Source organism: Pteropus medius, unplaced genomic scaffold (assembly GCF_902729225.1).
Source record: "Pteropus medius unplaced genomic scaffold, Ma_sr-lr_union100, whole genome shotgun sequence".
Classification (NCBI taxonomy): Eukaryota; Metazoa; Chordata; class Mammalia; order Chiroptera; family Pteropodidae; genus Pteropus; species Pteropus medius.
The window spans coordinates 3,324,535-3,350,763 of record NW_024349224.1 but is presented as its reverse complement, the minus strand read 5'-3'; the positions used below and the strand labels follow the sequence as shown (position 1 = coordinate 3,350,763).

The following is a 26,229-nucleotide window of genomic DNA, read 5'->3' as shown; positions in this document are numbered from 1 at the left end:
GCGACCCGGGACTGACCACCTGCAACCCGGGACTGACGACCGCGACACGGGACTGACCACCACGACACGGGACTGACCACCCATGACACGGGACAGGAACCGCTTCTGCGGGCTGCTCGGCTCTAAGAACGACAGTTCTCAGCACAGAAGTTACCACATTTTCTAATCAGTCCCAAATGCAGCTGCTCATTCAGAGCTAAGAGGAGGCCTGTTCATGTCCCTGTCATTATTCAATCTCTCGGAGCCATGAGCCTGTCAAAGGGGCTTCAGTTCCTATTAGCTGCATCTGAATGAGACTTTCATTCAGAGGTACAGACTAAAGAGATTCTAATTTCTTTTTAACGCTGATCATAAAAAACGTTTTCAAAATGTAAATAGGACCATGTAGCTTTAATAAAAGTTGGCTGACTACATACAAGGTAGAAACTGACTCTGAGATAGGTGTGTGATGGTAAATCATTCAGCTCCACAGTGGTTCGTCCACATGGCGATGCTTTCTGCCTCAAGCTAATGAGGACACGTGCGGGCGCAGTGACAGCGGAGCGCCCTGCTGCCCGAGAAGCGGGGCAGTGTGGTGACGAGGGGCCTGGGACATCCTGGGTTCAAGTCCCAGCTCCGCTATTTACTGCCCCGCACTCACTCTGCCCCACTAAATCTTCTACCTCCCCGGCAGTAACCGGGACAAAAGTCACCTCCCAGCGGTGCTAAATACCGCATACAAAGCACTCACTAAATGTGAGTGATCGTCATACACAGAAACGCTGAGCAGCTCTAACCCGTCACACTAACTTCTGAATCACCTGCCCTGCTCCCGCCAGCTCTAAAGGTAACAACAGCACATACGCCCAGGTTTTCCAGAAAACACTCTACCGAAAGGAAGTTTCACAAACTAGGGATCCCTCATGGCCAGGACGAGGCCGGTGTGAAGACGGTGAGCTGCACCGTTACGGGTTCGGCCCCGGACGTAAGCTGGCGACGTGAACAGACCCGCGAGGGAAGCACAAGACAGGGAAGCAGGGCCGCTGGACGCCAACCTGGTGCTGTCCCCCTGGCCGTGACATCCGACGCTCCTGCCAACACACAGCCGACCTGGGCACTGATGGTCTCGGGCTACGCGGATAGTTCACCGTTAACCGAGCCTCGGCTTGGAGTGACTGCTTTCGAACATCCGACTGACCCCGCAAATTCCCGCCTGAACATCGTGGAAAAGCAGTGAAAATACTTCACGTCCCTACGGGCCCCACGGGGCGGGGTTTTCTGATCCTCTCGACAGCCACCCACAGGCCAGGCAGCGCCACCGTCCCCACAGAAATCAAGAGTCAAAAGTTATGTTCTTGGAAAAAACCCTCAAACATACAGAGATTTCTTTTTTATTTATTTATTAATTTTTTTAATTCCCGTCTTTAATCCCGCCCCTCCACCCCAACTTCTACCCCTGACCTACGAATGTTGCCGTCTCCCCCTTAAGAACTGGATTTCTGAAGGCGGAGCGTCTCCTCCCACACGCTCGCGACATGCACCCAAGGCCTGGCAAACTCAGGGGACCTGGCTCACCCGGGGCCTGGCGCACCCAGGCTATGGTCTGTGGCTCCACCTGGGGCGCGAACCCAGGACCTTCTGTGTGCAAAGCAGACGTGCTGACCGCTATGCTATGGAGCCACCCTAGATTTCTCTTTTAAAGAACACATTAGAAGCCCAAAGCATGCACTATATTAAACAGCAGAACACCAGACAGTCCCATTAAGCTCTGGAGCGAGACAAAGTGTGGGACGCGTGCCGCAGAGAGGTGGCCACGAGCGCCCATGGGAGAAGACGCGGCCATGTGCCCCGGAGCCAGGCTACCGGACGGGGCACCTACGTGGAGTGTGGACTCGCGGGGACCCCGACAGGGCTGGAGAAGGGTGGAGCCCGACAGCGGGACCTCACGGAACCAAAAGAGGTGGACGGTACGGGCTAACGACATGCTGATCGGAATGAGGGTTTTGAAAGGGGAGCAGCGAGGACGGTTTAGCACAGTGGTTCCCGAACCCCAGTGTTCCCGAACCTTCTGGAGAACCTGGTAACACGCAGACCACTGGGCTCCCCCGGCCCAAAAGTTTCCACCTCACTCGATTTGCTCTCATATACAAACAAGGACAAGACCCAAACTGGCAAAAGATAGGGACAGTGACAGCAAGAGAAATGCAAAGGCTCTTCAAACACACAAAGATGCTGACCTCCCTGAAGTGAGAGAGATGCAAATGAAAAATGAGATGTAATCTCCCAGCTATCAAACCGGCAAACACTACTGTTAGACACTACTGGTGAGTCGAGATGGCTCAGCACCCAGAAGAACGACAAATCCATCTACTCTCTGACTCAGCGAGTGCGCTGCGAGGAATCCCTCCCAAAGGAACAAAGGCAAAAAACAAAACAACACCTGTAGGAGAGCTGTTCACTGCGGTTCTGTTTCTAACAGCAAAAGGCTGGAAACTACTCAGTATCCGACATAACAGGCAGGCTGAATAAACATGGGCAGCTACGCGACGGAGTGATATGAAGCTGTAAAAAAGAAACAAGAAGCTAACTGTGCACCACGACGACCCACGAGGGAGAAGGGAGCAGGGCGCGGACGCGCTCCCTTTAAGGGGTGAAACGTAAACGTATACGTACGTATTTGCTGATGTTTTCAAAAAACAACAAAAAGTCAAAAACTGAAAAGGACGATTATCGACAGTGGAAAAGGAAAGACGAGGGCAAAGGGACGAAGCCAGACCCCTCTGAGCACAGCTTTTTTGGGTGGGGCAGTTCACGGCACACACAAGTCACCAGCTAAACTAAACCGTGGTTCGGTGGCACAAGCACCTTCGCACTGCTGTGAGGCACCACTACCCTCCACCTCCAGAACTCTTCAGTCACCTCGGACTGTCCCCGCCACACAGTGACTCGCTCCTCCCCCTTCCCCCAGCCCCTGCTGACCACTGTTCTACTTTCTGTCCCTTCCAGGTGCCTAAGTGGAATCGTACAAGTTGTCCTCCTGTGTCTGGTTCATGTCACCTGGCGCGATGTCTTCCCGCTTCACCGCATCGTATTACGTATGAGAAATTTCATTCCTTTTTAAAGCTGAATAATATTCCATTGTATGTATATACCATGTCTTTCTCTGAACATATCATTTCAGTTTTAGCTCTAAAACTGTATATTTTGTATAACTTAAAAACTTAAAGCAAACAAAAAAAAACTCTTCCAAAAAAAAGAAAAAGCTGAAACAACTTTATAACAAGCCACAAGGAGAATTCTTCTAAGCAACTTTAAAACAGCCACCTGACTGCAGTCCTGGAGGGATGTCTCCTACGGACGGGAAGAATCACAATGAAATCGTAAGCTGCACTCAGCGGTGCGGCATTTTATTTTGAAACTGTTAAGTACCACCTGGAGTATGAGCAAATGATCGTTTTAATGTCTCTAAGAAGCAAAGTTTCCAGCACAAAAAAGATACAATTCTATAATCAAAAGCTATGTAAAAAGCTTTCAGAAACTATACTCTTCGTGTAAAAGAGAAACAGGCACCAACTTGAGGAGACTCCTACTATCTAAAAATAATGCAATTTTTGCATCAAAAACAATGACTATAATGGAATGAAATAAACATATAAAAACCCACGAGTTCATAATTATACTTTAAAAAAAAAAAACTTCGCTGGTCACTTTTCAAGACTGCTAGGGCAGCAATCATCACTCTGGAAAAAAGAGGGTGGTGAATGGTGAATCACACACTCCTATCTTTTTTGGTATGAACTTTATTTCAAAATTACCAAATAATTCATGAGACCGAAAGTTCTTATTTGTAAAAAATCATGGCTAGAATGTCAAAGAAATGAAAAACTTAGGCTATCCCCCTTCTGCAGCTCCTAATAAAGTGGGTCTGGACAACAAGGACCACTGGTTGCTACAACCACGGAGAGAATGCACTGATCAATCTTAATATCGGTATGTTATAGCATCACATGACTTATGATATAAAAGTAGAAAGCATACAGCACTCTGAATTATTCCTGCCAAAAATATCTGATCCTGAGACTAATTAAGGCTCTACACCCTTCCTGGAGTTATTAAAGCAAATCATAGATTTCACTCATAACTATTTCCTATAAACTTCCCCAGTTTATAGAAATATGAGAGACAGAGGGACACGTTAAACAATGCCACTGTGACAAACCAGCCAAGTGTGAGAATGGGGAAAACTGTACAGGACAAATCACAGCTTCTTCAATGAATACACAGTATGGCAAAGGGGGTGGGTTGGGGAACGTCACAGATGAACAGATTGAAGAACCTGGGAATATATTAAAAACCACTGAATTGCACATTTTAAGTGGGTGAATTATGTGGTATGTGAATTAAATCTCAATCAAGCCGTTAAGAAAATAACATCAACCAACAGCAACGCGTGGCTCTGGCTTAGATTCTGATTTGAACAAACCATTTGAAAACGACATTTTTAAAGCGATCAGGGAAAACTAAACTCAGACTCTACATCAAATGATAACTCAGAAATATCTGTTAATCTGGGGTTTTGGGCAATGGTATTTTAAAGTTTGTTTCCTGTCTCAGACAAAATGAAGTACATAATAAAATATTTATGGGAAAAACATATGATCTGCTTTAAACTACTGCAGGAAGTAAAAGCGAAAATGTGGGGGAGATCAACAAAGCATGGACAGGATGGGGAGAAGGCGCTGAGGCCCGGCGCTGGCACGCGGCGCCGCCCCGTGGTCTTTACTTATAGCGAGGTCCCGCTACTTTGCTTTCGGGAATGTCTGAACGCTTCCTGAATGAAAAGGGAAAAAGGAAAGCGGTAGGACACCTATACCGAGGTGCAGATGCGTCACTATGAGAACCAGGAGGGCATGCTTGCAGATTTCTGTAATAAAGTGTTTTTTAAAAAGACAAATGACACTCACAGAAAATATTTACCACGTCTATGTCAAATAAGAAGTTACATTAATGAAAAAAATCTGAGTGTGTGCCCGTGGCAGTGGGCGGGGAGATGTTACTTTCGACTTTAAGCATTTTTTTTTTTTAATAAGAATCACGGATTACTCCTCTTACAGAAATAAAAACTTAAAAAAACAGTTAAGTAATGAATCTTGCCTTCACAGTACAGACTGTCAGTTTCACATGAAAAATGTTAACTTACCTGAGAAATGTTTTCGGAGGCCATTGTTTGCAAAAGGGCCCTCAACGCACTGCTTATGGCTTCTAGAAAATCAACATGCTTTGCAAAATCTGAAACACAACAGTGAAATATAAATTTGTCTTTCTCTGAGACAGATTATTTTGTAGAAAAAGAAACAGAATCAATACAAAAACATGTTAAATGTTAATACATACTCTTACAATAAAATCTTTTGAGATTTAAGCCAAAATGTCTAGTAAACCACCCGCTGTGAACCGTACACTTGAGTTCGAAAGACAACTACGGCTGAAGCAGTCTCGACGAGGGCGTGCTCGACAGACAGTCCTGGGCCTCCAGGCGCTGGGTCCCATCTGACTCCCACTTTAGCGCACGATAAACCTGCTCTGTAGACTGAATTCTGCTTTTCAAAACTCGTCACCATCACCGTGATGCTGGGCAGACGAGGGCGGAGTCCTCTCTCAAATCGGAGGGCTCCCTCGCCAACTAGACCCACCCGTGAGCGGGGCCAGGCCACTGCGCCTCTCCCGTCTCACTCCTGCTTGCTGCCACTCTTCTTGTACTGTCCCTTCTTTCCACAGAGGACAAACAGAACAGCAGCAATACGCGAACGTGCTAACGCGGTCCTACAGAAGGGAGTGTGCCGCCCAGGTGGGAAGGGACAGCAACTGACAGGGTGTTACATTCTATTTTCCAAATTAGCCACGACAGTTATTTCCAGTCCAGCACGATCATCCAGAAACCAGCCACTTCCCACAAAGATGTGGACTCTATTTCCGTTCCCTTAAATCCAGGTGGGACTCTGTGACTTTCTCGACCAAGAGAACATAAAAAAGCGACAGGCTAGGTTGTAGGAGGCAACATGATCCCCGCCGACTCGCATGTGTGCTTGTGCTCTAGACTCTGGCCCGTGGCAGCCAGCGCCACATGATGAGGAAGCCCAGGTCGTGTGTGGGTGTTCTGGCTGATGAACATGTGACTGAACAAGGGTCCAGATGACTCGGGCTCTAGTTTGCAGACAGAGGCCCTAGGCCAGGGTTTCTCAACCTCAGCGCGAGTGACGCTCTGGGCCAGGTCACTCTCTGTCATGTGGGCGGGGTCACCTGCGCACTGCAGGGTGTTCAGCAGTGCCCCTGGCACCCGCCCTCGATCCCAGCAGCAGCCCCCACAGCACAATGACAAAATTCCTGCAGACACTGGCCTAGACGGGGACAGAGACAAATCTCCACTGCGCTGTCTAAACTCCCGACCTACAGGCATCATGAGAAACAACACACGATTGTTGTTTTAGGCCACAAAGTTTCGGGGTGATTTGTTATGTAGCAACGGACACCTCGGCTTCCTGTCCCGTGATGCCTGGGGCCCTACAAAGATTCCAACATCCCTTGGGAGGCTGCCCGGAGGGGTGGCCTGCAGAAATCTGATTTGACACTTACTATATTTTTTTGGCTCTCTCATTTTCAGATACTTATTGTTTACAGAAGTAGAGATTTCCTGTAAGCATCACAAAGCAACACTAGTATAATTTGGGATCAGAAAGACTTGCGGTAGAAGTCTGCCTCTGACACCACGTGACCTCTGACTTCATTTTTGAGAAGTGTCCCCTGCTCAGAGGCCTTTCCACACTAACCTGCCTAACGTGGCGGCATATCTTACACCATTCTACTTTTTCTTCCATAGCTGAAACTACGTGAAATTTTTACGACACGAGACAGCAAGCTCCATGAGCTGAGCAGCCTGTCTCGCTCACGCCCGAGTCCCGTGGACCTAGACCGTGGATGGCATAAGGTAAGTGTTGAATAAATGCATGCTAAAAGAATGGACGACCTTGACCAAGATCCTTAACCTCCCTAAACCTCCACTTCCGCCCCAGGAAGATGGGGTAATAATGCCGAACCCATAAAACCTTATCCCGAACAGGCAAACACTGGTCTAGAGTTGTTACTGTTAAATTTCAAGAAGTCACCACACTGGCTCTGAAATGTAAATTGTACTTACTTTTTATCAAAGTTATAGGTGTAGCCCTAGAAATACATGAATTGCACATAAAACAAGCCATGGAAAACCAAATGCAAACCAGAACACATTTCAGAATCAATTTTTTTGTCCTCCAGTCTTCATCATGACCTTAGATTCAAAACCCTACTCTATACTACACTACAAGTTTTACATTATGTGCAGCTAATCCTTCCCCTAAATTAAGGAAAATATTTGAGCGATTTTTATTTAATTCATATCTCATCATTTATCCGAAGTTGGGAAAGGAATTTCAAACCGCCTTGCCTTTCTGACAGATTCTCAGCGAAAGGTCAACGCACGTGGTATTTTCAAAGAAATTAAGTAAATGTCAAAAGAAGTTAAACAAAAGAGATGATTCGAAATGTCTTTCCCTTCGACGAGTCTGTACAGCATCTAAGAATCTGTAGCATGTAAGTAATTACCAACCCACAAGTAATCAGGCCACGAACTTATTTAGGAGAAATTTTCAGACTGATTTTCAGTGTTCTGATAGGGAACAGAACACATGTTCCAGGAGATGTGCTATTAGCATTATAACGAAAAAGAACTACTCACTCCCCCAAAGCTGGGGAAAGAGTGATTTTAGATCCCACACAACAGAGCAAAGAGTTTGTCCCAGTCTGAAAATACAACATGGCGAAATGTTTCTTAATGCTCTAAAGATCAATAGTTTTTAATGAAGGGGACACTGATATTAGTGCTTTAAATGGAAGGACCAGATTCTACTAAAAACTTTTTCCTTTTATCTCTAATGTCAACCACAAACATAACGTAGGTATGTAACTATTTAGAACTGTATTTTAGCATGAAAATTAAAACAAGTTAGAGCCATTTGATCCTCATACTTTGAACTCTCAATCACGGTAACACAAAAAGCAGAGAAATTTAGCCCCCTTCTCCCCGCCTAATTCTCCAGTGATGGTTCACAATATCCATACAGAACCCAGAGATTCACGTTATCTAAAAAATCCCAAATGAAGGCCTATGTTAGAATATCACCTCTAAATATAAGTGGTTACCCTTTAAACTTTCCACTATTAATAGCACCTCTAAATAGAAGCCATTGTCCTTTATCAAAAATTTCATTCTGGTAAGAAAACGTTCTATCAAGAATAGCCATGAATTTAGAACTTATTTAAAAATCAGAATATTTAATTATATTTCCCCACGATTCAGAAACTTTCCACCATTTCTCCAAGGCTCAGTGTGGTATGGTTTTCCCGTGATCTTCCCAGGTAACGAATGTGCAAACATCAGTGACCACAGAGAGCCAGCGGAACCGGCAGAAACACACCTGAGTGTTTCCTGTGAGGTGCAGGCACAGGACAGTGCATGAAACAAACTGCATGCAGGCTGAGGATGGGGCTTGTGGTTCCTCGATTAGACTGAGAAAGGCCCAGAGGCAAGAGATGGCAACTCGTGGACTAGGGCAGGTGCGGTTCCCTAGGGTCAGGCAGGGCTTTGAAGCAGGAGAGGCTTGGGGAGGCCCTGCTGACCGAGACCCCGCTTTGGCCCTGCTCCCTTCAGGGAACCCGTGTGAATGGGTGGACAGGAAATCCTGCCCAGCTGATGGGAGCCAGAACTCCAGCAAGAGTCAGATACCCCTGGCCCCACCCTAGCCGTCCAGATCGCGTCCAGGTTCATAAGGCTGGGAGAGAAACACGAAGCGACAGCCGTCACCTGGCCCACTCGCACTGACGGGCCACCCCTGTGCCACGGAGGCTGCCCAGGCCCAGCCTTGAATGGGACGGGGCCAGCACTGGCTGGGCATGGCTTTCATGGGACCACGCCAGCTAAAGAATGCACAGCCTGAGACCACGTGCAAACTACGTCGCTGAACTGACAAATGTTAAAGGGTCAGAAGAGAAAGAACGTAACTGTACAGGGGTTTCTAAACAGTTACTTATTTTTTAAAAATTAATCTACAACTTCTAAAACACACTCCATTCATCATACAGCACTTCTCATGAACTTGATGTAAGACTGCAAAGCAGTCTGGGGACCAACTCTTAAAGGGACGTTTATGCAGAAACGTGTATTTAGTCAAAAGCGATCGTATCTTGATCTTTTAAAAGTTTCAACTCTTGGACTTATTGTCATGTCTGAGAAGGAGAAGTGATAACAGTTTACAATGAAATACAAGAATAATACACTGAATGTAGCACAATAGAGTCATATCTCATTTGCTGAGTAGATTCTAGTGCAGAAAGCGAATACTATCTATTTTCAAGGTTATCCTCCAAAAAAATCCCTGAAAACACGAAACTAAGGAGCTAAAAAAACAGCACATTCATATACATGCACGTTGGCTGGAAGAATGTGGAGGATCTTCCTTAACTAGACTTCTTTTCCTATCAGTCTCTCTGTCTGGTTTGAGCTTCTAACGCCTGAAGCGGCCACGCCGAGATTCTACCACGAACACAAAAACCTGTGAGGAGAGCACGTCACACCTCGCGCAGGTCGCTAGAGAGAACAGTTAACTACCGAGGATTTCTGCCTGGCTTTTGGTCTACAATGGAACGATTCCATATCAGAGACCTGCAGATTGGAGATTCAGCTCTTCCTACGCAAAGGTGTCTGAACAGAGATGCGTTCGGAAAAGGAAGGCGTACACTCGTGTGCGTGGCAGTCTGCCACTTGCCTTAAAAGCACGTGCGCTTTCATATCAAGGATCTCTCTGGAAGAAGACACGAGAAACTGGTAAGAGTGACCGACTCTGGGAGAGGAACTGGGTCATGCACGAAAGAGGAGCAAAGCTGCCCGCTTCGCACCCTCTAATAACCCGTGAATTCTGTAACGCGTATGTGTACTGGCCGGTCAAACGCAAATCAAATGGTTTTATATTTAAGAAAAATAACTACCCAAATATGTTAATAAGACCTAACACTTACAACATCTGTGATTCAGTCTTAATTGGTCTGACATAACTGGATGGAAACAATTTTAATAAGAAAGAAAACTATAGCCCAGAGACCGGCCCGCATGCCTTGTTCTGACTCTATGACACAGGCAGCTGTGAGTACACGATAGCGCTGGAGAGGCTGCTGGAGGCTGGAAGACAAACGAGGCACAAAGTCCACGTTTCTGCCCCTCCAAAACTGTTCCACCTGAGCAGTCATTCGCAATCGGGCCCGAAGGCTTACCTGGCTGAGAAAAGAGCAGTTGTGACAGATGCTGTACAAGAGCCTGGAGGGCTGGCGCTCCGCCCAGATGCTCCACATCCAGGAGGGACACGAGACTCTGGAGACACATGAGGGCTCTGCACTGAACAGTGCTCATTCTGGAAAGGAAGCCGGAAAACGCGGTTTCTCTAGCGGTGACCCCACGCCACCCAGCACCAACGGCAACCTCGGCTTCGGTTCGAACCGGGAGCGTCTGTCAGCAGGTCGGAGGCAGTGAGCCGAGCGCCCGAAGGCGAACGGTCAACCGACCAAATCGAACCGCTGCAGCGCTCCAGGCCCCTGTGGCTCAGCTTGCTTTTGAGTCATAGGAATCCGCTTTAGAGAAACTTCTACACATGGCGGTAACTTTAGAGTTATTTTTAATTGTGAAACATGACGTGTCTACGTAAGGCGCTTCAACACATATACAGTTAACAGTTTATAAAGCAAACTCCATGCGCCCAGGTAAGACATGGACGCTGCTGGCACCCCACAGCCCCCCATGCCTTTCCTGTCATGCCCCACCTCCCTGACTCCTAAAGGTCACCACGACCCCAACTTTCATGGCAAACATTCTTTGCTTTTCCTCACAGGTTTACCCTGACGTACGCTTACCTCCACACGTGGTTGGGTCAGTGTTACCTGTCCCCGAACTCTAACAACTGAATCACAGCGCGCGCAGCTTTTGTGCCCAGCTTTCTCGCTCGGCGCTGCTTCACCCACGCTGTGCGCAGTTCTGGCTTGGAGTCTCTACTGCTGTGCGTATTATTCTACCATGGGACTGTGCCAAAATACACGTATCCATTCTACCACTGCGCGACGGAGGGGGTGCCTCCAGGCTGGGAAACTGTGACGGCACCGCTATGCACGCCCCCAGGTCACTGGGCACACGAGAACACGTGATCCTCCAGGGGACACGCACAGGAATCCTCGGACCTGAATAGAGGGGGGGGCATCTTCTACTGAACCATTCTCTATAACGACATAGTAACAAACGGTTTTGAAACAGAGAAGTTCTTACTTTCTGATCAAAGGTTTCCAAGTGGGGTTCCTAGAACAGACGTCAACTGCAATGCTGTTGGGAAAGGCAGTTCTCTCAAAAATCTAGATGTAAAAAAGTCAGTAAAGCAAAGGTTAGAGTCACGTTACATGTGATCGCTTTACAAACCCCAACATACTGCTTCTCGGTGAAGTGGTCCGGTTTGATGAGGATGTCTTTCGGCCTACGCCCAGGAATGTCCACTGTTCTGTTTCCCAGACCTTCCCAGTTACCTAGTCTGAGCTCACGTCTTTTGCTTTCTGAACCGGCAGCTTTAAGCCTTCCCCATGCTCCATGATGAGCCCAGGCCGCACGCGATTACCTTCTTGGGGATGAGGCAGCTGGTGAGGGCAGTGTGGATTTCATGGGAGAGGCAGAGGGGAGACAGCAGCTGCCCACCGCCCTCGCTGAGGGAATTCTCCGTATGGGCATCACTTTCGTCACTGCTGGAAAGCTCTTCCCATTCATCATCGGAGGGATCTGGGAAGAGTGCAAACCACACGTACCTGAAACGTTTAAGAAACCGCTCGTGGAAGCTGCCGCTCGGTCCAGGGGCAGAACGTAAACCGGCAACAAACCTTCGCTGCAGCACATGTTGACGATGAGCTCCAGAGCAGTCTGCTGAGCCGTCAACAACGCTGTGGCCTCTCTCAGTTCCTTGTTAGTGGGCTTAAGAAACAAAAACAAAAGCAACCGACTCTCAATGCTTGGAAACATATCTCTTAGTCAAAGCCTACTGGGTGCTTTTTGCATCTGGGATACGGCGTGCAGGGGGTAGGGGGAGCAGAAATCGTGACTGCTTAAGTACAAACGGCGTTATGCTCCCTCTTGGCACCGGGAGCACACATTGTCAGCTGGCTCCATCCGTCTGCACGGGGATTCTCTAAGTGCTGCTTAGTTAGCTGCAGAGAACAGATAAATATTCAGGAATTCCGAAATGAATTCACCCTGAAACTTCACCTAATGTGTTAAGAAGCAGCTCAGAATCGAAGTCTAAAACAAGAGTTCACTTCAGACACCAGGCACCAATACACAAGAAAGTCACTTTTGGATGCGTAGATGTCTTCCTGGAAAAGGCTGCATTAGCAAGAACTACCAACAAGCCTTTATGTGACTAGCAGAGCTCGGCTAAGAGGCAGAAAGGCTTGCTTCCCGGCTTCCTTTGCAGACTGCAATAAAGCATGTCTTTTAGACTGAAGAAAGGAGAGTTTTTCCTCTGAAAATGAGTAACATGAATTTAACTCATCAACTGACATTGTTAAAAATGGGTAGCATCAACTGGCATCGCCTCAATCTCCAAGTCACCTATGAAGAGTGAAATAGCTACACTGATATTCCAAAACAGTGCATGAGCTAAAAATAACGTACATTTTATTGTCGGAATGACGGATGCACTGTAATTTATTAAGCATTTCACTAGTGTGGAATATTTCAATTACTTGGATATCTTATTTCCTCAGATTTACTGGGTCGAAGATTAAAAACACAACTACAGATCCGTGACATAGTCCTACTTTCCTTTCCAGAATATTTATACTCATTCGTAATCCTCCAGCAACTTCGTCATGCAATAATTTACCTGTAATTTCAAACCACCAAAAAAAAAAAAAAATCGAATTGCTAATTTAATAGATGTAGTTTAGGAATCCCTATATTTGTCTTCTTTTTATTGCTGGCAAGAATGAACATAAAAATTAAGCCTGTTTGCTGTGTATGATATTCACCTAAAGGAACATCTAGAAACAAGACCCAGCGGTGCCGGGTGCTGAGCTACTTCGGATGCACGAAGAGCTGGCTCAGGAGCACTCGGGAATTAAGTGTCGCTTTCCCACAATTCTGCTGCTCAGAACATTTCCCTGCTTCTTACTGCTGTCAAACTGACACGAAGAGCCACCTACGTGAAATGTTATGACATCTGAGACTTGCTTCAAAATATTCGGTAGTGAGAGGGGCGAGTGGGTGGGGACATGAGACACTATGATTTGGTAAGTGACAACTGTGGAAGCGGGGCGGAGAGTACGCTACTTCTGCATGTATGAAAACCACCACCTGGGGTGGTGGGTTCTGTACAGGTGTGACTGCAGCCCCTGAAGTTAAATGGTGCAGTCGGCAGTTCTGATTCTGAAGGAGCGCTGCACAGGCAGGGGGCGGAGCTGACGGTGAACCTGCCTTCCTGCACGGATCGGCTGATGCCCAGCGCCCTCCGGGCACCTGCGTATCGCTGACTGACCAGCACGTGAACCATCCAGTCTACTCAGTCATGCTCAGACTGCAGAGCAAGCTTTTGCTATGTGAAAACGCTGCATCTTACAAGCACCCAAATCTATTCCTAAATAACACTAAAAAAAGTCAATCCCTAAGTGAGAGTTAAACATCCACCTCTTTTAACCAGTGGCACTTCACCTTGGGAGGTTTGGCTCTCGGTCCACTCTCGCTCCCTATAGGGGGCCCTGGGAAGCACGGCTGGAGCCCAGGACACTGGGGAGCTTAGAGCTCCCTGGTTCTGCTCTGATGGGAATTCGGGGGTGTCACTCACTCAGTGCACCGGCCAGAAGTCAGTGCGCTGCCGACCGCTGCGGCACCGCCTCCTGCCCTGGCTGTGACATCGGACGCTGCGTGTGCACACGAGCCCTGCACATCCCAAGTTAGGACTTGACCTTCCCGCGCACTGAGAGATGCCGCCGGGCCCTTTGCAAACACCCTTCGGGGGGCGGAGGGGTGGGGGGGGCGCGGCAGCGAGGCGCACAGCTGTGCCTCTGTCTGTCCAGATTTTCTGATTTTTAGATTCCATTCAACTGACTCAGATGCACGAGTGAGACAAGGAGTAAGTCTGGGGTTCAAAGCTGTGTCCCCTGCACCAAAAGGGGTGTGCTGTGATTTTTCAGCCACTTTCTGGTACAGATTAGCAGTCCGCCATGACGAACAACCGCCTGAGGTAAAGTCGACCCTTAAACCACTTTATGATTTGCAAGCGACTCAAGGGCAGCATGGCCTTCTCGTTTCTGTGGTCACCCTGCACTAACACAGTGCTCTGCACCTACAGCTATTCACAAGGGCTGAGAAAAGCAGTTCTAACTACGCCATTTCTGTTTAAAACACCACCAATTCCTGCTTTATGAGACTCCACGAATGCAAAAAGTGGTGTACTGATCCAGTGATTTTCAAGCACATGCCATTTAAAACATTCTCATTGGGCACAAACTTATCGAAACTCTAAGACGCCGACTTCAGACGACTGTTTCGGTTCGCTGTACGTAAGGACAGGCCATGTCTGAAGCTGCAGAGAGGGGGCGTCAGCAGCACTCCTCCAGCTCGGGCTTCGGCATGTCTTCAGAATGACCTCAGCAGCCCCGACTGGTCTTCCTGCCCCCAAGCCTCCTACCACCACCGCCCATCTGCTCTCACCTCGCTGTCTTACCCCATCCTTTGTGACAGCTCAGGCGTCCCGTCCCCAAAGCCGTTTCTGACAGCCTCTTCTCCTCTCCCATCAGGGCTGGGTCATGTGTGTGTTCTCTATAGAAACTACTCCATTAGAAGCCTGTGCACGGCCTTATCACTGTTCTTAGCACAGCCATCATAATGAATTATAATCATGTCTCTCTCCTCCCAAGACGGCGAAGGTCCCCAAAGATAAGAAATATGTCTTAATCATCTGTCGTCAGCATCCGGCACAGTGCCTGGCACATAGCAGGAGCGCAGAAAGTGTGCACCTGAATGGATAGAGCCCGACTCCGTCCGGGCTCCCCATCTGCCCGAGACTACTTGCTCTCCTCCCTGGGGAAATGTTTTCCCAAAGTGTGGCTCCACCCCTACTGACGGGCTCAGCTGAAACGTCTCCTGCACCCAAGACTGCTCACCCTCACCCCAACATCGCACAGGAGCTGCCAGCATGAGGATGCCACAACCTCCCGGTCTGCAGAACTACAAGCCATCACTGGGTCTCACGATCACCCGACCTCCCCTGCTCTGCGCGGCAGTCGTGGGTAAGCGAAAGTCTGGCTTGCTTCTCTGGTAAGGCTAAATACTGAAATAAGAGACAATCTAAGCAAAGTGAAAATTCCTTTGGTCTGGAGACAGGCTGGGAGGCAGTGTTTAGCCACAAGAGCTGGAAGATGACCACGTTTGTAAAGTGTTGCAAAAGTCTATTACATGTCTGAAATCATTTGTGTAAAAAATTTTGTTTTAGACAGGAGTTTTTCTTCCCCTTTGGGAGTAAATTTCTGATGTTACAATGAGAGTTAATGGGAAAAGATGACTTGATTTTTACTGAAATTTGCTTTATAATTAATTTTGCTGTAACATTTTCCACAAAGCTGAGGATGCCCACTGAAAGGAAACAGCTATGTTAATCCATGTTTGAAAGCATGATCTGACTCACTGGAAGTAGATCTGAGATGAAAGTTTTCCTTCGGACTTTTTTCTTACGAGGAATTTCTTCCATTTCGTCATCTTCGATCAAGCCGTCGCCATTAGCATTCTCCGGCGGGTCCTCCGCCTCCGCAGCCGCTTTTAACCTGTGCATTTCGGCCTCCTTCATGCGAATAACCACTTCACCAGCATCCACTTCCAAAACTTCAGATAAGGTCTTCAGTATGGCATTTATGATTTCTGCCTGACCCTTGGATGGAATAATGTCCTTCAGATTCCAAATTGTGCCTGGGGAAAAAAATGAGCATAAGGACAAAGGCACTTCCTGTGAAATCTTTTATTAAATACAGTTTCCACAAGATTGGTTTTTTAAGCTCAGGTGTAATTTCAAAAAATCTCGATCCCACTGCCTTTCTGCCTTTGTTCGGTTTTTATTAAATGTCAAAAAAACTCGGCAGAGAGGCTGCTCCCTTTATTACAATCCTTTGCAATCATCTCCTTTCCCTGGCACGCAACACTACACAGCAACAGACCAAGACAGAAATGATCAAGTTTCTGTGAAAACGAATGAAGTCGCCTTGCATTCTCTCAACTTAACCTGAGCTGCTCTCTGAAGCAGCTTCTTATATTCCAAAAGTGGAACGAAATGTACTAAAATTCCCAGATGTCACGGACAAATCGGACAGACAGCAGGTAGGTTCCTGGTTTTTTGCTTATCAAAGTAGAACAGAAGTGTATCATTTAGAGTTAGGCTAACTTAAAAAAAAAAAAAAGTGACTGTTAAAAATACTTCGTGGGTATATACCTGAAAGAATTAAAACCAGGAATTCAAACAGATATTTGTAGACCCATAGTCACAGAGGTATTATTCAAGAGCCAAAAGGTGGAAGCAAGCCAGGTGTCCACCCATGATGAATGGATAAACAAAATGTGGCATATACACAGTGGAATATTAGTTGACCTTAAAAATAAATACAAAGGAAATTCTGATATGTGCTATAACATAGATGAACTTTGAGGACATTATGTTAAGTGAAATAAGCCAATCATAAAAAAAAAAATACTGTATGATCCCATGTGCATGAGGCACAGAGAGCAGACAGCAAGTGGATCGGTGCTGGCTGGGGGAGGGTGGCAGGAAGCAGGGAGTGTCCAGCACTGTGGTTTCATGAGATGAAGAGAGTTCTGGAGACTGAATGCAGAACCATGTGAATGTACTTAACGGTACTGAACTGCACACTCAGAGGTGACTGAAATGGTAAATTTTAGGTTACATGCATTTTAACACTTTAAAAAAAAAAAAAAAACCACTCAAGATAAATTACCTCTGTAAGGACAATATATACAGAAGATCAAGAGGAAAATATGTACAGAAATTGTATAAATTACCAATGACTCAACAGGTCATCGGATTACTTTATTTTTGTGTTTAGAAATTCTGAGGAGGAAAGAGTTGGCGGTGAAGACCGTACAGAAAAGGGAGAGGTTGCATCCTGGATGCCCACCGTCAGTTTCCGGTCTCATGGGTCAATACGGGGACCCTGACAAAAGCACTTCTTCATCAGACAACAGTAGCTGGTTAACTTGCAAACACACCTCTTCTAGAAGGCTTCCCAACTCTGCACGACTGCTTGAATTAAGGGTCTCCACTTAAACATTAAAATTTTCCGAACAGACATAAGCACAGAAGGCCCTGATTGGTGAAATAATGGAATTTTGACCCCCTGTCTCCACTTATTACAGGTTTCCAAAAAGAGACACTAAATTTTACCTGCCACCAATGTCTTTAACAGAATATATTCCAAGGAACCGACAGGAGAAAGCAGTGCTGACTCCAGCACTTGCAGCGCGGGGCCGCTGAAAGATTTCAGCAGCTCAACGTTATCTTCAGTCACTGTCTGCAAACAATACGCTACCAAGACAAAAATGAGATATTCAGAAACCGTGAATTCTACCAGGATAATTTACACAAAAATAACTCATCAAAAAGCATTCACATCTTTACAATTCTTCGGACAGGTAGATTTTGTAGGATATGTACGTACACTTTACCTACAGATAATACATGCAAATGAGGGTTCCCAAACTATCAGTGGTATAAAAGATGTTTTCTTTTTTCTTAATTTCTAATTCTTTAAAGAACTAAACTTTTATAAAATACAATTTAAAAGGGTTTCCAATGGCATGACAATGTGGAGTCACCATAAACACCAATAAAGGCTTAGCCTCTATCACTTATCATGGATCAGAGGCAAACAGCCTGCAGACCAAACACCAGTCCATAGCTCGCTCTTGTCAGGCAGGTCTGCTGTGAAGGACAAGCCCTAGGTTTGGGTACATTCTGGCTTCCTTTAAATTCAGCATGACTGTAAAAGTTACGGTTATTTCTGCTGAAGCAATATTTAAGAAAAAAAGTATTTTACATAAAAATGAGAGCAAATTAAAATATTAAGACATATGATCCACTTAACTCCTCTCCCGCATTAAAACAAGACAATTGATTACAGCTTGCACATTAAAAATAATTGAAAATATCAAAACATCTGGGATTGTATGAAAGCTTTTGACAGGAGACCTCTGAAGCATAAAATGGAAGCAGGCCCAAATGTGTTTTCAAGATATTGTATTCCACACAAATCCGTTTCTTGCCAGGTCTAAAAATTTCCATGTAAATCATACTCGTCCAAATTAGTCAAAATACATGCTATTTCTGTGATCTGGTTTGGTTCTCAAAATATATCTGTACACAAATCCATATACGCATATATGTTCATATACATATATCCAAATGTAATATGTTTCTCGTTAAGAGACAGATTAAATTCACTTTGGCAAAAGGCCAAGATAAGTTGTGACTGCTACCATAAAGATGATACAAGCTCAAAGAAAACTTTATTAATACATAGAATGGAATCTCAGAAGTTCACTTGACTGTATGTAAGCCTTGCTTGATTTTCAAAACAAAAGTAATCTGACATTCGTTTAAAACCTCATGAATCTTACTAAATGCAGAAAGGAAATTATTATACAATGCAAAATTACTTTATTTTGATCCATTTTTCCAAAGTTCATTAGAGAAAATCTAAAAAAATAAATCTATAACAAGACTAAAGGCACAAAAATAGAAGGGAAGTTTTTCTTTTAAAAACTGTGAACTCACTCCTGAAATTCTCATTGTAAGAAAAACTGTCCTCAGGTCACCTACCATTTTCCTAGTTCGACTGTTTATAAAAATCCACATTTACTCACAAATCTCCCCTTTTTCAAAGATTCCATTTTGAGAAGCGGGTTTTTAAATTTTTCCCAGTAGAGTTTACTTCACTATTTTTTTCTTTTGTTCTCTTGAAAGTACGTGTTAGAGCCAGGAGAAGCACCGTAAGGGGGATACACTGTCCTTGACAGGAGGAAAATAAAAGGACGGCTGGATGCCTGCCATTACACCGGGCAGTAAAGACATGCTTCTCTGTCAATTACTTCTCCGCCCTACCCCAAAGTTCTGTGGGACCAGCCCCCCTCCAGTTTCTGTCTCCTGCTCCTGCTGAGGGAGGGCCCCCCAGTGGCTCTCTAACCCCAGGCACAGGAGGAGGGAGCCACGGGCAGCTAAGCTGCCAGACCTGCCCTGCCCCCCAGAAGGGAAGTGGGTCTATGTGAAATTTCAATCACATTTCTTCCTCTCTCAAAAAAAAAAAGCCCAGGTTATCAGTTTTCTGTGGAAAGCAGGAGACAGTGGTACAAGACACTGAGATAAGTCTAGATTCCAATGAACTCTGGCTCAAAGGCCCGGTGGCTGAGCGTTAGTTTCTCCGTTGACAGGGATGAAAGCTCAGGAATTAAAGCCTTCTAAGATAAGTAACATGCTAGAAACCACACGGGCTCACGTAATCGCTCCCTCCCTTTCCCAGGAAAGAGCAGGAAAACTGTGTGTTAACGACAGATTTTAAAAGATTCAGAACCAACAGAACTCAGCTATACATTTATAGACAATGAGGAAAAAGAAATCACTCCTTTACAATAAACATGCTATGTCTGAATAAAGATTTTTGAATAAGATCACACATAATTAACAAATCATCACCTTTTCTTCACTTACCTACTGAAACAGCCAGGTCGACGTTGGTGGAAAATCTACTTAAATACGTTAATACGATCTCCAAACACCCTTCTTTATTGAATATAGATAGTGCTCTACTACTGCATTCACTAAATCGAAGGGGGGAAGAAAGGTTTTACTATTCGCATTTTAACATTAAGAAATCAACCACAGAAATTCATGAAAAAATGAATCCGGCTTTATAAAAGAACCAGAGAGGTGGGGTCAAACACTCGCCACTTGCACAGAAACCAGCGCCTGTTCATTTTCACTGCCCATGAACATGACTGGCTGTTTCTACGTCTACAGCACAGTGGGGCCTCTCAGCCTATCTCTGCCTGAGCCCATGTCCTTATGGGAGGCTCGAGCTGGAAGAGATCTTAGAAATCATTTACTTCATCTCCTCATTTTGGAGATGAGGAAACCCAGGCCCCCAAAAGCGGAATGATCAGTCCAAAGACCAGCCGTTTGGTTAGTGGTGGCTTCTTGGATCCAACCCACTGTTCCTCCGCTAGCCACAGTAACGATACGTTAAAGTGAGGATTAAAGGCCTCTCTACTTATCACACAAAAAGCACAAATTTTAAAGAAAGCAAAATTAAATTTTATTCATTCCTTCTAGACTATTATAATTTCAACAAGTAGAACTGCAGTCTGCAACAAAGAAATTACTACATTTTTTAAATTATACCACCCTTTAATGAATTAATGTGATTGTTACCACTGTTGTTAATAAACACACGTACAAAAGACCGGGTAAACAAAGGTAATTATAATAATTATAATAATTTTCCAGAGAAAAGTGTTCCCCTACACATATCACATACATATATGACACACAAATAGCTAACAGAGCTGACTAAATTATTAAATTCAATCCTTCATCTAAAGATAAACTATTTCTAGCTAGCTAGCTACTGCAACATTGCTATGAGCCTATCCTCGAGAAGCCCAAAGTCAGGTGAAGTCAGGAAGGTAAGACATACATGTGTTAAGATAACTTAAAATATATACATTCGCAAATATAATTTAAAATCTGAACTGTAAAACAAACATGAAGAGCTATGACAACTGGAATGATACAGACAGGCTCACGGGCATTGAGGAAAGAGAGGTCACCATGAAGATCACTTTTTCCAGCTCTTTCCAAAGAAATGTTTAGAAAATTTCCAAGTTCAACAATTTACATAAGAAAAGTTATCTGGTGCACAGAAACGCAGCCCCCACCAGCCTGCTCAAACGTCATTTCCTCAAATCGGCTCTCTCTTATTTTTCTGGTGGAATGCATCCACGGGTTTAAAATGAAATCGTAGACAGGTTTGGAGTGTTCTACAGGCAGCTTTTCAGATCCAACTTAATCTTGCATTCTAAGAAATCCCTGTGCTTTCAGGTCAGAAGCTATAATTGCGGCTGATTAAAAAGTAAGGAACTGTGACAGGATCTTGCTAGACAGAAATGTGGAACACACAACGGGTTAGAAAAAAACAAATTCAGGTTGTGTTTCTAGCTCTTTCTTAACAGCAAGTCCACTCCATCCCACCTCTGCTATGACCATGGGATGGAGTGTGGCCTGTTTTTGGGGCCAAAGGACCTCTTCTCAGGCATCTGGCCTATCAAATGGCAACGTCAGGGTGGAGGAGTAAAGGACCAGCCCGGGCTTGCAGCCCCTGTCCCATTCCAGACGCCAGCGCAAAGCAGCTACTGTGGCGGGCCTGGCTGGCTGTAGGACAACTTTAAGGTATACGGGGCCAGTGGCCACGACTCCTCTGATTTCTGTCGGCAGCAATGACCAGAGAGACGAGCTGAGAAGCACATGATGTAGCGATGCAGCAAATAATTTAGCAAAGGCTGAGCCAGGAAGGAGGGCTGCTCTTCGGTCACCTGACGTCACCTCCTACCCAGCACTCACACCACGATTCACAGGCCCCCCCGGGAGAACAGAAAGTCCTCTGCGGTTTCGCCGAGAGCGTGGCGGCCTGAGCATGGAAAGCGCCTTACCACACGTTCCAGAGCACGTTCACTGCTTCGTTGGCTATGTTCTCAATAGAACTTCTGCTCTGGTCTTTTTTCTCCGGTGGAGACATCTCATCTGAATCCAGTCCAGCACTACACTGTAACCGAATATCACGATTAGCACTGTGGTTAAGAGGAAGAACCAAACAAAAAGACGCATGATAGTGAAGAATCACAAAAAATAAACATCGGAAACCGTAGCGGTTAACAAGCCAATCGAATCCGTACAGTCCCTACAGCGCTGCTCCCTTTCGGCAAGAAATACAGACGAAAGAGGTTCCCAAATCACTATGCAAACTGGATATAAAGCATTTCGCCTTTTAAATGAAAATGTAAACCCAATACGAATTATTTTTTCTAATGTGACAGACAGTAAATGAGGCAAAGAGGGGTAACGCATAATAAGAGCTCACTCACACCCATAAAGTACCTTCGATGCGCAAGGCACTATTCTAAGCGCTTTAGATATATTAAGTCATTTAATCCTTACCACAGACCTAAGAAATGTATGTACTGTTATCCCCAACCTCCCGCTACAAACAGGAAACTGAGGTGCAGAGAGCCTGCTGGAGGTGCCGCTCAGCACGCGGTGAGGCTGGGCATTCTGGCTCCAAAGGTGGCGCCCGAGCCAGTCTGCAGTGCTGTCCCTCTAGGGCAGCCCGGCTCCTCCGAAGGGCGGGGCTTCTCATTGCGGCACTACTGGCATTTTGGACCGGATGATTCTTTGTCGTGAGGGCTGTCCTGCACACTGTAGGATGTTCAGTAGCATCCTTGGCCTGTACCCGCTACATGCAAACACCACCACCTACGCCCAAGCCCTGACGATCAAAAATGGCTCCAGAGATTGCCAAATGTCCCCTGTGGGATAAATCACCTCTAGCAGAAACACTGCTTTAAAGCGAATGAGACTGATGAGGCCTCTTCTCAAAACTGGATATTCTCTACATGGCTGTAAGTGAAAATACCTACCAGTCTAGAACAGTGGTCTAGAGGCATGCCGGACAGAGCTCCTTGACCCTGAACTACCTCATGCAATACAGCTGGCTTATTAAGTTTGGGAGCTTTATGTCCTCTTCGAGGCAAATTCCTAATGTCTGTGTTTCAGCTTCCATCTGTAAAATGGTCCTATTAAAAATTTCTACAAATGCCAGAAAGGAGTGCTGTGTGGATTTAATAACACACAAAACACAACCGGTGCACAAATAAGCAATCTATAATTCTGATTATTTTTAGTGTATGACGTTGAAAGTCTAAAGGAGTCAGTCTATAGTTTTAGGAAGGTCTTTCCCAACTGACACATAAAACAGGCAGTGGGGACAAACTAGAGACTGGTATCAGCAAGGAGAGATCAGTGTTTCCAGAAAAATAAAATCCCCAAAGGATGATTTGAGGGAAGACAAAATATCACCAAAGTACTTAAAAAAAATAATAATCATCTAAGTTTGCATCCTAAAAGCTACATTTAAAAACTGTCATCGGAATACTTGAAAAATTGCATACCTCTTTCAGCAGTGCGACCAGAGGAGTCATGATATCCTTAGTCACCATGTCATCACAAACTTCAAAACCTCCACAAGCACTGAGATTTCTACACAAGAAATTGAAAATGTGTTACTTTCAAATCACATGTCACAAAACACTACTACCCCCTCAAATTTATTTCTATTTCTAACCATACTCGAGGTCTCCCAAATGAAACTGATTATTACTTCGATAAGATGCTACAGATCCAACCCATCAATTTCCACCTGTTCGGCTCCCTTTTACATGATGTCAACAAATGACTTAGTCATGTAACAACTCAGTCTGACACAGCGCACAAGTGTGTGCCTATAGGGAAGGTAGAGGGGAGAAGACTGTTCCTATTTAATGTAAACAATTCACAGTCTACTCTCATGCGAAGGGATCTTTTCTTGGAATCAAGACTTCCAGACCAGCGAGGGTGAGGCTGCTGAGAATGATGCCCTTTGAAGCAACCCTGCCTTTTCAAGTCAATGAATGAATGAAAAATACAAACAAAACTCTTAAGAACTACAGATGTTAACTTCTCCACTTGCCCCTTCTGCAGTCCATTCTCCGCACGGCCTGGCCTTTTGAAAAGGTAAGTGAGATCCTGTCACTCTTGCTTAGAATAGGTCCTTTAGCCCTGCACCACTCAATCCTGTCCTCTCTGGCTTTACCTCTCATAATACCCCGCCCCCAGGCTAGTCGGCCACAGCCAAGCCCTCTGCTGTCTCGCTCCTTTGCTTCCCAGTCAGGAAATGCTTCCCCATTTTTCAGTGTCTGGCTCTCTCATTGGTCCGCTCTCTCAGTTCACAGATGTCATCTAGAGATCATCCAATTTAAGTAACGTCTCACCTCCAACCCATCATCCTCTTGGTTTCCTCCACAGCACGTCCCACTATCTAAGATGTTTTGCTTGTTTACTCGTTTCCTGTCTGTTTCATCAACCTGGGATCTTGGCTGACACATTCAGTGTCCTGCCTCAAAGTCCCCTGCACAGAGATCTGGCACATATACTGGAGTTCCCTGAACCTCAGAACTCTACGGAGGGGTTCCTGGAGAGGGCACAATGCGCTAGGACTTGAACGAAGGATGCTGGGCAGGAGGTCAGGAGGCTGCTGCGGGGGCAGCAGCAAGATGGACGCATGGAATGTGTGAGCTCCGGGGGTTATAGAGGCGTCTGGAGCCTGAGTGCCTGAATTCAAATCCCACCTCTGCAAATGGGAGACCCTGGGCAGTTCTTGGCGCTCCCGCGCTGCCTAGAACGAATGCACTGAGGATGAAACCGGGCAAGCGACGGCGCGTGGCACACAGAAGGCGCCGGCTGGACGCAGTGCCATCCGGACCCCCCTCTTGCTCACCTGAGCGCTCCGGCCGCCGTCTCCCTCACCGCCAGGCTGGGGTCCAGCAGCAGCGGCCCGAGGCGGCGCACGGCGTCCCGGCGCGCCAGGTCCGGGAGCGCCGGCGGCTGCTGCACCAGCCGGGCCAGCCCCGCGCAGGCGCACTCGCGGACGTCGGCGCTCGGGTGCTGGAGCTGCGGGACAGGAGCGAGGGTTGCAGGGGCAGCAGGGCGCAGGCGCGCGGCGCGGCTCCACGGCTCCACGGCTCCGCCGGATGCCGGCTCCCCCCGCCCCGCTCCTGGGGCCGGCAGGCCCCGGCCTCACCTTTTCTAGCAGCTCCGCCGCCGGCCCGTCGACCTCCGCTCGCTCGGCCCCGTTCTCCGCCGCTGCCAACTCGGCCGGACGATCGCCGGTAGGGGAGAACTGAGGTCGCCTGAAGCGCCTCGTCCGGCTCTTTCCCATGGCAGCGTGCGCTGAGGGGAGGACCGAGGGAGAGAAAGGAGGACAGGGGCAGGGTGCTGGCTACCGAACTGGCAGCAGGGCCCTGCGGCCGCGGTGGGGCGTCCGAGGTGCTGCTCAGCGGAGCCCGCGGACGGTCTGAACCCACCTGGAGAAGCAGTGCGCAGGCGCACGGCGTGTCCGCGGCGAAGAGGGAGCGGGGGCGGGGACGCGCAGGCGCAGAGGAGGGGTGGGCGGGGCCAGACCTGGCCAGGGGGCGGAGTCCCATGGATTTTCCAGGAAAGGGAGGCTGGGTTTGCGTGGTAATACCGACCCCGCCTCCCTCCAGCTCGCGATGTCGGTCAAGTTACTGCATCTCGCCTAACCTGTAATTTCCGTAACAATCAAACGAGATTAAGGATATCTACTTGCAGGGTTATTGTGAGATTTAAATAAAATTATGTAAAGCTCCTAACACCAAGCCCAACATAGTAGGTGCTCAAAAGACAGTAACCACTGTCGAGTTCCCGTGCCTAGCACAGCTCCTGTCGCAGACAAAGCCCAACTAATACTTTAGAATGAATGGACTCCCTTAAAAAGTTAATGTTCCTCCGTCAGTTCCCTTATTAGTGAAATGGAGACATGGATAAAATATTCCTAATGCAATGGTAAGGATTAAATGTTAATGTGTTTAAAATACTGAAAACACATAAGCACTATATAAATGTTTGCTTGAAACTTTTATTTAACAATTAACAAAAGAGTTCTTTCACAAGTACTTATTGAGCACCAGGTAATGCTGGGGTATTAGGATAAAACAGTAACCGAGACAGATTTGGTCCCTGTCCTTCTGGAGTTTAAAGTTTAGTGATGTGTTAAATATCTCGTAATTATGGGAACAGCTATTTAATTGCAGTTGTGATAAGTACTAAGAAAGGAAAAGTACAGGAGACTCTTATGTAGACTTTATAATTACATGTATTTATCGAGCACCCAATAAATTCATAGTTCTCAGTTCAACACTGTATGGAAAAAAGTTCCATCCTATGGCAACCCTGCCATCAAATAGCTGTCTAGTAAGGG

General features: G+C 46.3%; 1 protein-coding gene across 1 annotated transcript in view; it reads right to left on the bottom strand.

Moving 5' to 3' along the window:
• Positions 1 to 25,363, bottom strand: part of HEATR3 (HEAT repeat containing 3) — a 29,996-nt gene extending 4,633 nt beyond the window's left edge. The window contains exons 1-12 of the mRNA XM_039881087.1: positions 25,033 to 25,363; positions 24,730 to 24,902; positions 23,366 to 23,453; positions 21,851 to 21,963; positions 19,854 to 19,963; positions 17,535 to 17,675; positions 15,774 to 16,051; positions 11,974 to 12,064; positions 11,718 to 11,875; positions 11,378 to 11,460; positions 10,339 to 10,475; positions 5,176 to 5,268 (exon numbers count right to left, since the gene is read on the bottom strand). Coding sequence (XP_039737021.1) covers positions 5,176 to 5,268; positions 10,339 to 10,475; positions 11,378 to 11,460; positions 11,718 to 11,875; positions 11,974 to 12,064; positions 15,774 to 16,051; positions 17,535 to 17,675; positions 19,854 to 19,963; positions 21,851 to 21,963; positions 23,366 to 23,453; positions 24,730 to 24,902; positions 25,033 to 25,170 — 1,603 coding nt within the window. The 5' untranslated portion in view covers positions 25,171 to 25,363. The remainder of the gene's footprint in view (positions 1 to 5,175; positions 5,269 to 10,338; positions 10,476 to 11,377; positions 11,461 to 11,717; positions 11,876 to 11,973; positions 12,065 to 15,773; positions 16,052 to 17,534; positions 17,676 to 19,853; positions 19,964 to 21,850; positions 21,964 to 23,365; positions 23,454 to 24,729; positions 24,903 to 25,032) is intronic.
• Positions 25,364 to 26,229: the final 866 nt, after the last annotated feature.